At 43.2% G+C, this 14,004-nt stretch overlaps 1 protein-coding gene across 1 annotated transcript in view; it reads right to left on the bottom strand.

Annotated features, from left to right (window-relative positions):
* The window catches only part of CEP89 (centrosomal protein 89), a 64,509-nt gene that overhangs the window by 37,377 nt on the left and 13,128 nt on the right, over window positions 1-14,004 (bottom strand). Inside the window, exons 5-8 of the mRNA XM_063112186.1 lie at window positions 9,289-9,391; window positions 5,075-5,103; window positions 4,095-4,137; window positions 1,225-1,446 (exon numbers count right to left, since the gene is read on the bottom strand). Of these exons, the coding sequence (XP_062968256.1) occupies window positions 1,225-1,446; window positions 4,095-4,137; window positions 5,075-5,103; window positions 9,289-9,391 (397 nt within the window). The remainder of the gene's footprint in view (window positions 1-1,224; window positions 1,447-4,094; window positions 4,138-5,074; window positions 5,104-9,288; window positions 9,392-14,004) is intronic.

A 14,004-nucleotide genomic window follows, 5' to 3' on the forward strand; every position in this document is an offset into this window, starting at 1 on the left:
CTCTTGCTGCTTTCTCTCCTTCCTCCTTCCCCCCTATGCTCTCTTGCTTCTGCCTTCTGCCAGGGATGACCCTGCATGAAAGTCCTTGCCAGATGTGGGCCCCTGGACTTTGGACTTCCCAGCCTCCAGAAGGGTAAGAAATAAATTTCTGTTCTTTACAAATTACCCAGTTTCAGGTATCCTATTACAGCAGCACAAACGAACTAAGGCAAGGCTATAATATTAGTCTTACATAAATATTAAAAGGTATAGAGAAAATATTGGTGAATATTTATATAATATTAGAGTTAAAAAAGACTTGACACCAAGGGCATAAGTCAGAAAAGAAAAACATCTTGTAGATTTAGCTGAATTATCAACCAACTAATAAAATATTACACACACGACTAAGGGCTAAAATCTTTAATATGTAAAGAGTTCCTCCAAATCAATAAGGAAAAGCCAAGTGTCTCAACTTAAAGTGAGCAAATTTATGAAGGAGAAAGAAAATAACTTGCAAAGATACATAAAAAAAAAAAAATTCAAGCTCATTAATAATGAAAGAAATATGGCTGGCTGTTTAGCTCAGTTGGTTAGAGTGTAGTGCTGATAACACCAAAGTTAAGGGTTCGGGTCCCCTTACTGGTCAGCCACCAAAAAAAAAAAACAAACATAAAAAACAAAATAAAACTAATAATAATAATAATAAAAGAAATAAAAAATAAAAATGGGATTTCTTTTTTTTTTTTGCCTATCAAATTAAGAAGGAAAATATAAATCTTATCATGTGTAAAAGAGGCACTTTTATAAGCTGTTCATGGGAATAAAAGCTAATATGAAATATATGTAAGATAGTATGCTAAGCATCAAGTTCCAAGAGAAGTATTGAAATTTCTTTAGCACAACAATAATAATAATTTAGCAGAGGAAATCAAATTTCAACAGCACTGGCCCGCGGCCTACACAGAGGGTGGGGAGGGGAGGCCAGGACTGGGCCAGGCGGCATGTGTAGGGGAGGGGAGGGTTGCACAGAGGCTACTAAAAAGAAGAAACATACAAACAAAAATTTCAACAAGCATAAGGATACTAATGAAAGAACCTTAAATATTACAACAAAAACAACAACAACATAAATATCAGCAAATATCACAACATAAAACATAAAACATTAATTTTCAAAATAAATAATAAAACGAGTAAAGTCCTGTTCGTTCCTTTAATAAAAAAACTGATACTTGTCCCCACCTTCCTGAGATGATGTTTTCTCAGCCTTTTTCAGCCTTCCATTGTCTTTTTCCACTTGCTTAAGTTTTAATTGTAGTTCTTTCATTGCTTGTTTTATTAGTTTTAGTTCAAGGGTAAGGGTTTGATTGTTCTTATTGTTTAGGAGCAAATTTTCTTCTTTTAATTCCTCAAACTTTTCTTTGGTTATTTCTATGCATCTTTGACGTGCTCTACCAGCTATATCTGAAAAGGTACAGAGAAAAAGTTTTAAAATATTAATTGATATTTACAATTTTAAACCAAAATCCCACGAGACTTTATTCCAAAAACTGCATGAGCAACTACTGTCACGCCTGGTGCTGTGTTCTTCGGTCCCTGGAAAGAGAAGGGCTCGTACAGGAAGGAGTTAGTGAGTGGCAGGAAGAGTGGTGACAGAGTGGGAGAGGTAAGAGCCATAGCAGACCCTTGTGTACCATGATGCAGGTGGAGGGTCCATCCTGCAGGCCAGCAGGAGCCACAAGGGAAGGAAGCTACTGGAATGAGGCTCAACCCAGAGGCTCTGAGGGGCAGCACCAGAGTGGGGACAGAAAGGAAGGGACATATGAGAGGACTCAGGGGCTAAAACCCGACAGGGCTTAATGGCTGAGTGGGTGTGGGCAGTGAGGGATAAGCAAATAAAGGAGGACTGCCAAGGTCTGTGGTTTGGAGACACTTACCCAGACAAGGCACAAAATGGAGAGCAGGTGTGGGGACAAAAGCGGGGGAAGAGGCAAACTCAGGTTAGGATATAGGCCCAAAGCTCTGAAGGCAGCCTTGGCTGGACAGAGACTGAGGAGCCACCAGCACCTGAAGGCACCAGGGAGAGGAGAAAACAAAAAGTCACAAAGAAGTGTGAGGAGTAGCAAGACAGTTTCATGAGCACAGAGGAGAACAGCTCTTTGATATCTAGTGAACTTTTGTGTTTCTCGTTTATCCTTGACCCACGGCTACAATTTCAGAATTTAAGCTGTTAGCTCACTATGTGTCTGTGTGTGTATGTGTCCAAAATTCAGAAAGGTCTTTACCTCTTTTTGTTTAAGTGTGCAATGTTTTCCTATCTCTGGAGGATATTAATCAATTAGATTATAAAGTATCTCAAATTAAAGGAACTCTGAGCTCCTTGAGCTTTCAATCTATATTGGCTTATATATATAAATAAATACATACAGAAATTCAGTGTTACCCAAAATTTAGAAAATAAGGTAACTTCTAATACTTTAAACGTGCTAAACAGTTCTTAGAAAAACTAAAAATTGTTTTAAGAATTCCAGTTCACATAATTTTGGTAAATGAGGCTAATAAAATAATTTTGGTTTAATTAAAAAAAAAAAAAAAGAAGGAATAGCAGGAAAGGTTGGAGGAAAACAGAGTGGTGTTCCATGGAAATATGCTCATAGAAGTCAAAGGAGGTGAGAACGCCAACAGGCCCCCTGGCCAGGGATGCCTCCCGGCAAAGGTGGAGGCAGACACAGAACTTCTGTGAGCAGATAAGGGTGGGGGGCTGGTGGCTCTGAAACACACACATACCCAGTCCCTAGAACATGAAAGGAGAGGCTACGAAATGGGTAATTCCACAAGTACACTGAGAACAAGAAGCGAACCATGAGGAATCCCAGAGAGAAGGCAGTTGAGATTAGATTGAGGATGGAAGCCACAGCCTAAAATATGCCAGGAGAGGTCAACTACAAAAGGTGGGGGTGACTCCAGGGACAAGCCTTGCTCTGGTAAGAGTAGGGACACAAAGTGGCCTAGAAAGAGCTGATGCAGGGTCCAGCTAGAACAACAGAGTGGGAGTAGCAAGGGGTCAACCTCCTGGGCCAGGCAGCAGCAGCAGAAGTGTGTGCCCCTCTCCGGGAAGTACATAGAGGCCCAGAGGTCAGAGAGGCAGGGCAGGCCAGGGGGCTAGAGAAACCCAGGAGGGAGAGGGGGTCCACACCTCCTGCCTGTCCACACATCCTGCCTGTCCCCATCAGTCACTGCAGACAAGCTGTGCACCTGGCAGCCCAGCTGGTCTCCCCTCTCTAAGCAGCCTGCAGTAAACAGACACAGCATCCTCAGACGGGACACCAGGGAGCTCTCGAGGACCAAGGTTAGCACACTGCCTCAGAAGATCACATATCTGAGCCAAGAAAAGCACCAAAGTCAAATGAGAGGGGAAAGAGGGGCACAGACTGCAGGAGTGAAATAAGCATAGCTAAGATTTGCAGAAAGACTGTAGTCAATGTCTCATTAGAAATCGTGGGAATTAACATTTCGATAAATAACAAAATCAAACGATGGGCTGACTAGCAGAATACACAGAATGAAGAATGAAGATGTGGGCTAGAAGTTAGAGCCCCAGTGATCTTCCAGAATACAGCATGAAAAACACTGAAATAGAAAGGCTGAAAAGAAGGCCAACCTGACATGGAGGACAGACTTAAAATAGGATTTTCAGACTAGTGATGCAAGACATAACAGCCCAAAACAACAAAATCCACTGTGGAAACTACTGAAACTCCCCAAACTGTACAGGAGGATGTATCCCATAAAGCATCTCTAGACCTCTCACTCTGCCTCCAGAACCCGAGCAAAGCACTCATCTGCATACACCCGACCCCCGGATCTAATCACATCCCACAGGTCCACAGCACTCCCCGGGATCTGAGTTTGGATCGTCAGTGCTGGGACCCTGTCTTTTGGGGGCAATGACGGAAGTTCAACAACCGATACTTCTCAATTCCAGTAAAAAGGACAGAGCAACAGCCTTTACAGGGAAAAGAAAAAGTGACCTTACTTTCAAAAGAAATTATTCTGGGTATTCTCTAGAACAATAAGCTTTCCCATCAGAGTAAAATTCAAAAGGCAAATACCTGGAGAGGGTGGAGGTTTTTCACATAATGGAGCGTTTTCATCCTAGGGAACAAAAAACATAAGAGGAATGAATGAAGAGTCTTAGCATCTCCTAAAAGTGGACTGACACGAGAAGCTATGTCAGCATATATCACATATTTAAGCATACTTTTCCCCTTTTGGCTCTTGTGGTTCTTAGTTCGCTTTACCTTTAGAAAGTTTAAAATCTACTGTTTCTTATAACTAAATCTTAAACCTTAAGGGTCTTCCCCTCCAGGTGGGTTCTCTGAGACACAAAGGGAAGTCCTGTCCCAGCTCTCTTCCTGCCTTTTTGCCTGTGAGCTGTGTCTGTATCTTTCCATGCAGATTGCCTGAGTGTCAGAGGTCAGTTCACATTCTAAATCCTGTTTTAAGGCTGGGAACGCTGAGCAGAGATGCACAAAGCCAACTCCAACCAGGCCTTTTCTCACTGCAATATGCAAAAAAGACCCCAGCTATTGTAATGCAGAATGTTTGCAAAATGCTGAGAAAAGAATATAATAAGACCTTGCTTTTCAATCCAAAACTTAGAGAAAAGGGAAGGCTTTGACCTTTTGCTAATTTTTCCATTATACATCTGTGTGATATTGTTTCTGATTTCTGCTGAAAACGTAGGTAAGATTATAAATGAACTTTACCGAGAAATATCTTATTTTTAAATTCCTATGACATCGTACAATTAAAAACTTAAGTAGAACTATTTCTGTATTTGCAAATTAGTTATTGAAATTATCTATTCATTCCACAAATTAAGTGATTTCTAACTTTTCAATACATTACTTTCATTATTAAGCTTTGGAAAATATGAGTTTCCTCATGTTTTAAAAGTATTTAAAAGAAATATTCAATAGGAAAGAACTTTTAAGGGAAGATTTTCCCACAAATCACAAGAGTTGTTTAAAAATTATGGTGGAAATTCTATTTATTGAGAATATTGGTTTCTTTAAAAAAAAAATCTTACCTTTAAATTCAGAACAGAGTATTTACTATCTGATAAAAAAAAGAAAGAAAACTTTTAAAAATAAAGAAATCTGACAGCTCAAAAGAGTACAATCACAGAAACTTTCCTCCTACAGATGAGCAAGACAAGGTCCTGGGCAGGGACATGTGGCAAGCTGGTCCCAGGGCAAGGCCGGGAACTGGACTCCGAATTCCTTGTCTGTCTCAACCATGCTCACTCCTGAGCAGGACCAAGGCCAAACTCTTCAGGGTAACCTTGACCCCTTCCCCTGCTGGGCTCCTCCCCGCCTTTCCAACACTCCCCCACCCCTATGCTCTCTCTCCATGTTCTGCCCACCAGTCCCCAAATGGGCCAAGGCTGGACTCCTCTCTGCCTATCCTGCCCAGAAGTAGCATCCAACTTGGTCAGAAAAATAGTTGTTCCTTGAAGCCAACTGCCTCAGTGATAAAGATGAAAACAAATCCTGCTCCATTACTCATCTGCTACACAATGGTAATTCAGGTACCCCATGAAGAGGGTGACCCCAGTTTGCCTGTACACTTTGCTACAGTGAAAACTTGGACATCCAGGTTGCTTTTAACTTCCTACTACTGATCTGCAGACTATAAATAAGTGGCTGAAAATAAACAATTGTGCAAAAAATGAAAAACATTCCACAGAATTCAGAAAACAGACAAAATATTTAAAAATGCTAAATCTACTTCCTGGCTTATTAAAATGACCAATACTTGAACAACTAATCACCGAAGAGCTTATTTTTGACCAAAAAGTCATGTTGATCAACTGGTTTTAACCAAAACGCTTTTGGTCAATGTCCTGGGGCAGCCTGGACTACCAGACACATTAGTCACATGATGACAACCCACCCTTGTCCTTCCCAGTCCAGCCTAGTAAACCTCCTTTCCTGCCACCTTCTCTGACTGGCAGGCAATGTTACCCACTCCCCGGGTCCTTGTGCCCACCTCAGCACCCCAGCCTGAGCTTGCAATCTGCACATCCTCCTCTATGACTGGAATGTGAGGGCCTGTGGCTCTGTCACCCCTAGCACATAGTAGGTGCTGACTGATGAACAAACGTTGAAAATAATATGACAAGGAAAAATCTACATTTCTAATAACACTTTTAAAATAGTCTTGATTTGGTTTCCTGCAATGTTATATTGGATCTTACCACTTTCATATTTAATGGAGTCTCCTATATCACCCTTAAATTCTTCACAAAATAAAGCTGGGGGGGGGGAGCAGGGAACTAAAAAAAAGAAGGGAGAATAGCATGTACAGAGGTCCAGTGGCAGGAGGGAACGTCAGGGCGTTGAGGAAATAAAAGAACACCAGGGTGACTGGAGAATGGTTGGCAGAGGCCAGGTTGTGGCACATGTTGCAGCCCTGGGAAACCGCACAAGAGATCTAAGTTGAAAGGGTATGGGGTGCATGGAGTACATGGGGGCGGGAGGGGACACTACCACATTTGTGTTTTAAACATAGTGGGCACTCCACATGTGTACATTTATCTGCTGGCTGAGTGGATAAATGAACGGAATCACACAGCAGCAGTTGGTTACACAGCGTCATGAGCTGGGAGAAGAAACCTGGGCACAGCACACAATAAATGGTATCTGAAGCAGGGCAGCAGGGTGCGAGTGCTTAGAAGAGTAGAGAGAAGGCCTAGACAGCCTTGAAGAACCCCACCATTTAATGGGCAGGTAGAGGAAGATGGGTCTACAAGGAGATGAGGGAGGGGCACCCAGGGAGGTAGGAGGAAATGAAGAGAGCAAGATGTCATGGAGGCCAGGGGACAGATGGGTTTTAAGACAGCCAAAGCTGTCATCCATGTGGAATGCTCCTGAGAAGTCATATAGATGAAGCCAGAAAATCATCCACCATATTTAACATGAAGTCCTCTGGTCTGGTGGGGGAATGAAGAGAGAAGCCAGATTGGAGTGGGTTGAGGAGACACTGTCAGATGAGGAAAGGGAGAAGGTGTGGAGAGATGTGTCACTTGACAAATTTGGCTGTTGAGGAGGAGAAAGGGAAAGCACCAGCAGGAGGGGACTGTGGGATCAAAGAAGGGAGAGGGTCTGCAAAAAATCTAGGGAGGGGAATGATGTCCATGCATAAGAACTTGGCAGCTCTGACCAAGGGAGCTGACGCCTTGACCAAAGGACTTGAATGTCTGGTCTCCTTGGCAGGGGTTTCACTAGAGTACACAGTGAGGCACCAGGCTACCACAGCTTTCGTCTTTAGACATAATTATCACTAGCATCAAAGGAAGGTGCTGTGCTTTCCATGTATGACTTAATTATTCTTATAGCAATCTGATGAAAGAACTCTAACTTAGCCAAGTCCTGTATCTCCTGGAAATGACCAAGGCAAGAACTAAACCACTAAAAGTCAGGGCTCCTGATATCCCCGAATCACTCATGTTGGATTCCCCAAGGTACTTGTTAAAAATATAAACTTCTGGCCCATCCCAGAGCCATGGAATTAGAATTTGGAGTGTGAAGCTTTTTTACAAGTATCCAGGGACTTCTTATGCCCACCACAAAACAAGAACTACTGCTGAAGCTGCAGTCCCTCCCAATCACCACCTGTGCTCCAAATTCATGCTGCCAGCTGTGCGGTGGTCACTGCCTCTCGGCTCACTGCCTGCTTGTGTCACTACATTTCCACCCTGCTAGTTGGGGAGATGATAACCTTTGTCAGTAGAGGGCGCTGGAGGGACAGTGGAGGAGAAGGGGATTTGTTTCCTGATTCTGGCCTGTTTTTCTCCCTTCCTTCCTTCCTTTTTTTCCTTTTTTTTGGTGGACTGCAATGTGCAGCACCCCACCATAGGTGGGTTCTCCTGGCACCCCACCCCAGAGGGCAGCCTCCCAGTGAGTTTCATTAGGGCAGCACCTCAGCAAACTTCTCCACCAGCCAGCAGGCCACAGCCATACCCTCTCCACCAAGGTCTAGATCTCAGCTCTGGGTGAGGATCTTCCAGATTTGTTTCTTCCTCAAATGCTCTGCAGCAGCTCCAGAGATAGTGGCTGCTCCCTCTACATGCTATTCATTCGTTCTTGAGCATTCTCTTTACCCCTTATAGGCAATCCTGTTATAATTAATAATTCTGCTTTCTCTGTTCAAATCATTATGCGGGTTCTATCTCCTGATTGGATCCTGACTGCTACACGATACATCAGGCCACACAACACAGATATTAGAAAAGGGAGGAGAGAAGATATTCAGAATGTCTTGTGAGATGAAAAGAAGCAGGCAACAAAATAGCGTGTATTTTATTTATACATACACACGCACACACAACACACACTCTCAATTGTTAAAAGCAATTATCTATGGGAGCACAATTATGTTTAGCTTTAGATACTTCTGTATTTGAGTTTTATTTATTTTTTTACAGCAAGAAAGTATTTCTTCTATAATTAAAAAAGAGATACACTTTTTACATGAATTGAATACTAAAAAATATGGCAACTAACCAGTAGGTGTTTTCTGGCCCAGGTGTTACTAAGCTGGCATTCTGCTTTCCAGGCAGTCACTTTGTGGATTGATTTATGTAAACATTTCCCTGAGCCCAAGCAACTCTGAGGGTCCTGACCAAGCAGTCACTGGTTGCCCACTGTATGCCACGTTGTCTTTCTTACTTCTCAAACGTAAGCCACCTCTGAGGAAACTGAAAACTGTTCCTCCCTTTGCGATAATGCACCAAATTCTCTAATTGTGCCAAATAAAATATATAAAGACAGTTGGTGCTGCACAGTGACAGAACTGAATTAGAAACATGTCTGCACCCATTCATCCATCATAAAGCCATCTTTACTGATGCCCCGCTGTGGGCCAGGCCCTGCCCCAGACACTGGGGCTAGCGTGGTGAACTAGACAGATCACTCGTCCATTCCAGGGAGCACCAGGCACCAGGAGGCGCAGGGAGAGGAGCGTGTTGGGCTTCACAGCGTGGGTCAGAACTCTAGTCCCCATGTGTCCTCTCATGGCTCAGAGAACAGACAAAAGGGGCTCAAGAGTGAGCACCTCATACTTTAATGACAGCCTAACATCCAGGAAATTGACTGTGGAATAACTTATCTTCAGGGAAAATAAATTTTAGGTAAATTCCTACTTAAAAATTATGAAGCCACTTGTGCAATGGCTATAAGTAACCAATATTCATTGCCACAAAGTGCTGTCATACTTTACAGTTTTTTTTTTTTTTTTTACCTTTTTGTTGTGTATGCTGTAGTATCAGAGGTGAGCCTGGAAACTCATCTTGCTCAGAAATATTTTCATCATCGTCAGTGTCTACCCCATGTGACAATGGCACCTTTTGTTACAAAAAACGAGATAAATGTTACCTGTATAAAATGTCCTCCTAACAAACTCAAATGTCTTATTTCTTACCTTCCCCACTACTACCCTCCTCCCTGAGCACCTCAGCTGCTTTCCTTACACAAAAGGGCCACACCTGGTGGAGCTGGATGAAACTTCCAGGCCCTCAGGAAAAGCCCAGATGGCAAAGGCAACACCATCCAAGTAATGCTTAGGCCATGGAGAGCTTCATATCACATCCAAGCAGCCCGGACAGTATTCCTTCCTCCTTCCTGCCAGGGACCAACCCAGCAAAAGGGGCTGCCTCTGGCCTGCTCTGTATAGCACCCAATACCATCCTACCCCAGCAATGAGACTGTTATTAGTGTTGAGGGATAAGAATTGCAGAACTGCCCTGGAGAGCCCTCATCCACTCAATTGTTTGGGATTGAGGCCCATTACGTTTGCTGACCACGTGAGTCCACTGTAAATGTCATTTCCTGCTGGAATGGAACCTCTACTGTCTGTGAGCAGCTCCTACATAGGTATCATGAAGGTGGCAGACCATAGAGCTGTCTCTTGGAGACCTGTGTGCTAGGTATGGGACCACCTCTGACAAGGAGACAATCCTACTAGCAGGGCTCTGGGCAGCAGAGACAGAGGCTGCCCAAGAGGAAGAACAGTGAACTGTGTCCTGTATGGTAAACTATGAGTGGTGCTCTCTGGGTTGGCTTGTCTTCTGCTACTCTGATTCTTCAGTAAAATCTTCTTTTGTGATCACCTTGGTTCAGCTGTGCCATGTTGCAGGCAATGGAAGGGCTGTTGCCAAGGCTGGCAGGAAGGTGGTGGCAGGGACCAGCAAGATGCCCACGAGAAGGGGCATTTCAGAGCCAAGAGCTAAGGTCACTAGGTCCACCAGGCTCTGTATACATGGCTTCAAGGTGACCTGGCTCAGGAGGAACAGCAGATAGGTCTCCCAATCTACTCATCATTTGAAATAAAAGAAAATAAATAACCTCTTCCTTTTTATCTCCCAGAAACAAACTGCCTTGTTCACCCTGTCAGATATTAAGCTACTCAGTATTGTCAAGGAAATGTGAAGTTGATGAGAAGACTCAGAGTAAGATGACGGAAAAAGCAGCAGTGATTAGCCCTGGTGATGCACTGGCCCTTTCCCAGGTACCTCTCCTCACATCAATGATGCTAACATGAGAACTCCACCCAAAATGCATTTTACTGTCATTAGAGGAGGAATGACATAAGGGTCCAGCTAGCTGCACCTTGGGGAAAAGTCTGGGCAAGAATGTGGTAAGAATGTGCAGTGAACCAAGGACTAACTCTGGAAGGGACAGTTTGGACTTGTAAGGTAGAAGGACTGCTCGGGTCTGTGCTGGGACCTTTGTGGGTCCAACAACATGTGGGACCTCCCCTGACTTGTTCACATTCAGATAGATAAAATTAAGGTTTGTAAATCTATGCTTCTTTACTTGTGCATGGAGGAGGCCCCAACACTGGAAGTTGGCAGAGCTCACTCTCTTGGTGGCTTCTGCAGATTGGCTGGAGTGATGGCTTGCTGGCTTACTTGCTATCCTGGCCTTCTACTGCTACCAATAGGGAGCAAGCTCGTGCGGAGGTGTTCGTGGTGGTAGAGTCAATAATCTACACACACACAAACCAACAGTGGAAATTTCTATCTGCACATGGATGTATATATGTAAACGCAGACAGAGAGACTGCAGAAGGGCTCGTGCCGTGGCAAGCTCTGCTGGGTTGCCCACCCAGCCGCCAGTCCCTGTGTTTCTATCTCACTAAGAGAATCCTGATTTTGCTTGGTGCAAATGGGCTCAGCCCTAGGGTATGACTCATGGTAATAATCCTCTTCCTTTTAACCAGTGGTTAGTCAAGGTATGGGTGTGACCAGTGAGCATCCTACTGGGAGGTTCCAGGAAAAATTTTTCTCCCTAATAAAAACACAGCAGCCTGCCAAGAAAGACCTTCCCCCACCTCTTCCTTTCTGCTTTGGGACCAGGACCTGCTGTGACTCGTGACCATGAAGAGAAGGCCAAGGGAATCTCAGGTGGTAGCCTTCACAGCAGCTGCAAGAATTCTGTGATCCCTTACCTCCTGACCTTATTTTGTGAGAGAGTCAAATGTCTATTATTTAAGCCTTATGTTTGTGTATTCCATTATTTGCAGCCAAAAAAATGATATACACACCACACTGACAAGAGAGATTTCTCCTGGAGAGAGGAGGAGGACTGGAATAGGAAAAACAGGGTTTCAGGGAGGACTTTTGCTTATGCACAATATCAAAGTTTTTATAAGAAATGTCTATTCATGTATTACTTGTGTGACAAAAAGAAAATTTTAAAGAAATTAAAAATGTTAAACTGTGGAGAGAAAGAGAGGACATTTCTAATCCTCAGCAGCAGCAGCAATAAAAGAATCTCCACCATTCTCTGTCCTGCACAAATTTCTAGAGAGAACTGGTCTGCCCGTCCACGAATGATTCCTCTGAGTCTGCATCTGGGCATATGGCATGCACTGAAATATCAGTTTGTCAGTAGCTGGTTGGACAAATGAACAAATGAATGAACATATGGTATTTCAGGACAAGATGCTCTGCAGATGCACGAACACAACAACGGTAAGGATGTATGACAGAAGGGCTTCAATAATATCCTATTGGTGATTTCTGTTTGAATATGATAATAAGGCATTTAGACTATACTTTCCTCCCTTAAAACCCATTGAAATGGGCCAAGCCCGTGGCACACTCGGGAGAGTGCGGCGCTGGGAGCGCTGCGACGCTCCCGCCGCGGGTTCGGATCCTATACAGGAATGGCCGGTGCACTCACTGGCTGAGTGCCGGTCACGAAAAAGACCAAAAAAAAAAAAAAAAAAAAAAAAACAACCCATTGAAATCAATCAAAAGAATAGAAAAAAGAAATAAGAAAATAAGAGCTAAGTCAATACCCATAATCCCAAACCACAAACGAGATAACAACTACCAAATCTATGAAGTTTGGAACAAAGAGAGAATGCTAGGAGCTGCCAGAGCTCAGGCAGCATGCAAATGGCACTGTGTCAAAATAACATTGTCACAGTTATAAAGGTTCACAGTGATCCTCTGATGGGAGCGGTGTCATCAATGGTGTAGATGGCCGAGGAGAAGTCTGGTCATTCCCACAGGGCAGAAGGTAGGAAGCAGAAGCTGAAAGGAGACACTTGTGCAGAGCCCACCTTTACTGTCCAGAATCCAACCTATACCCTCAAAGAACTTAAAGACAGCACAGACTATGGACTCTGTCTTGCTCACGCCGACTCCCTAGCACCTAGCACAATGCTCAATAAATACATGTTGAATTATTTACCTATCCAAAGACAGTCTTCCCCAAGACAGTCCTTTACTGTTTGAAGAAACTCAGTGCAGAAAGCTTACCTGCCTCACCTAAGTCACACAACTGGGAGGTAAAGAAGCTGGGACTTGAACTCAGGTCTTTGAATGCCCATGGCACTGCTCCACCCACTGGGCTCTAACATCCTGTGAACTGACCACAAATTCAAAACCCCACTTTCCCTCCAGCCTGACTCTTGGGTGGAGTCAAGAAAACTGCTGAAAACAAGACTTTCTATTTGTTAGGCCATTTCCAAGAAGGTGCACACTTCACATGAAGATGTTTGCCCAAACTATCCTAAAATACAGACAGAGGCATGAGACTTATGTCCAAATTGCCTAATTTGGGATGGTATATTACCTTATTTTAATAGTTTTGATTATTACTTGCTTCAAGGGAAGTATGAATGACCTTATAAAAAGGATAAAATTATAAATCATTCACCTGAGATTATAAATGTCTATAGTAAATATAGGGAAGGCAGTTTTCCTTTTCCTTTTTTTTAAATTAAAACGTACCCCCATAGGCAATATCACCATCACAGCCAGTACCATCTAATGATTAAATAAGCAGTTCTCTATGGCCCACACACGCAGTTTTACACAGATATATATTTTAATCATATTACTGTCCTCTGTTCTACCAGCTATCAAAGGGAGCTATTTTAATCATATTATAAATTTAGAAATCCTTGGTCAGTTTTGAAAAAAAAGTCTTATGTCTAAGAGATATTCTTGATAGGCATGAGGACTGTAAACACAATTTTTAATTCTAAACAGGGAAGACTAGCCACCCTGGTCTGAATCCTGTCTCTGCCACTGGGTGGCTGGTTGGGTGACCTCGGGCAAGTTATTTCCTGTTTCTTTACATACTTATCCCCAGGGGTGTGACGTAAATGAGATTGTACATATAAACTGCCCAGCATATATTAAATGCTCAGAAAAGGTCAATATGTCCTCCTCTTCCTATTATCTCCCCTACCAAAAACAAAAAACAAAAAACAAACTAATAAGCCATGGCAAATTGAAATCCCTTTCTAGTTTAAGGGACCTTTCATTCATGCCATCTGCTCTTGGCCAGGACAATGTGCAGGTTATGATGAGACCTTTCAATTGCTATCAGTTACTAATATTCAACCTCTGGTTTCTGGGTTGAGTTGGGAAGGGTTTTCCTGCTGGCTGGGATGTACAGAAACATGGAGACAGGCACACATACACTGCTGGGGGTAAAA

The sequence above is a fragment of the Cynocephalus volans genome, chromosome 10 (assembly GCF_027409185.1).
Source record: "Cynocephalus volans isolate mCynVol1 chromosome 10, mCynVol1.pri, whole genome shotgun sequence".
In the NCBI taxonomy this organism is placed as follows: Eukaryota; Metazoa; Chordata; class Mammalia; order Dermoptera; family Cynocephalidae; genus Cynocephalus; species Cynocephalus volans.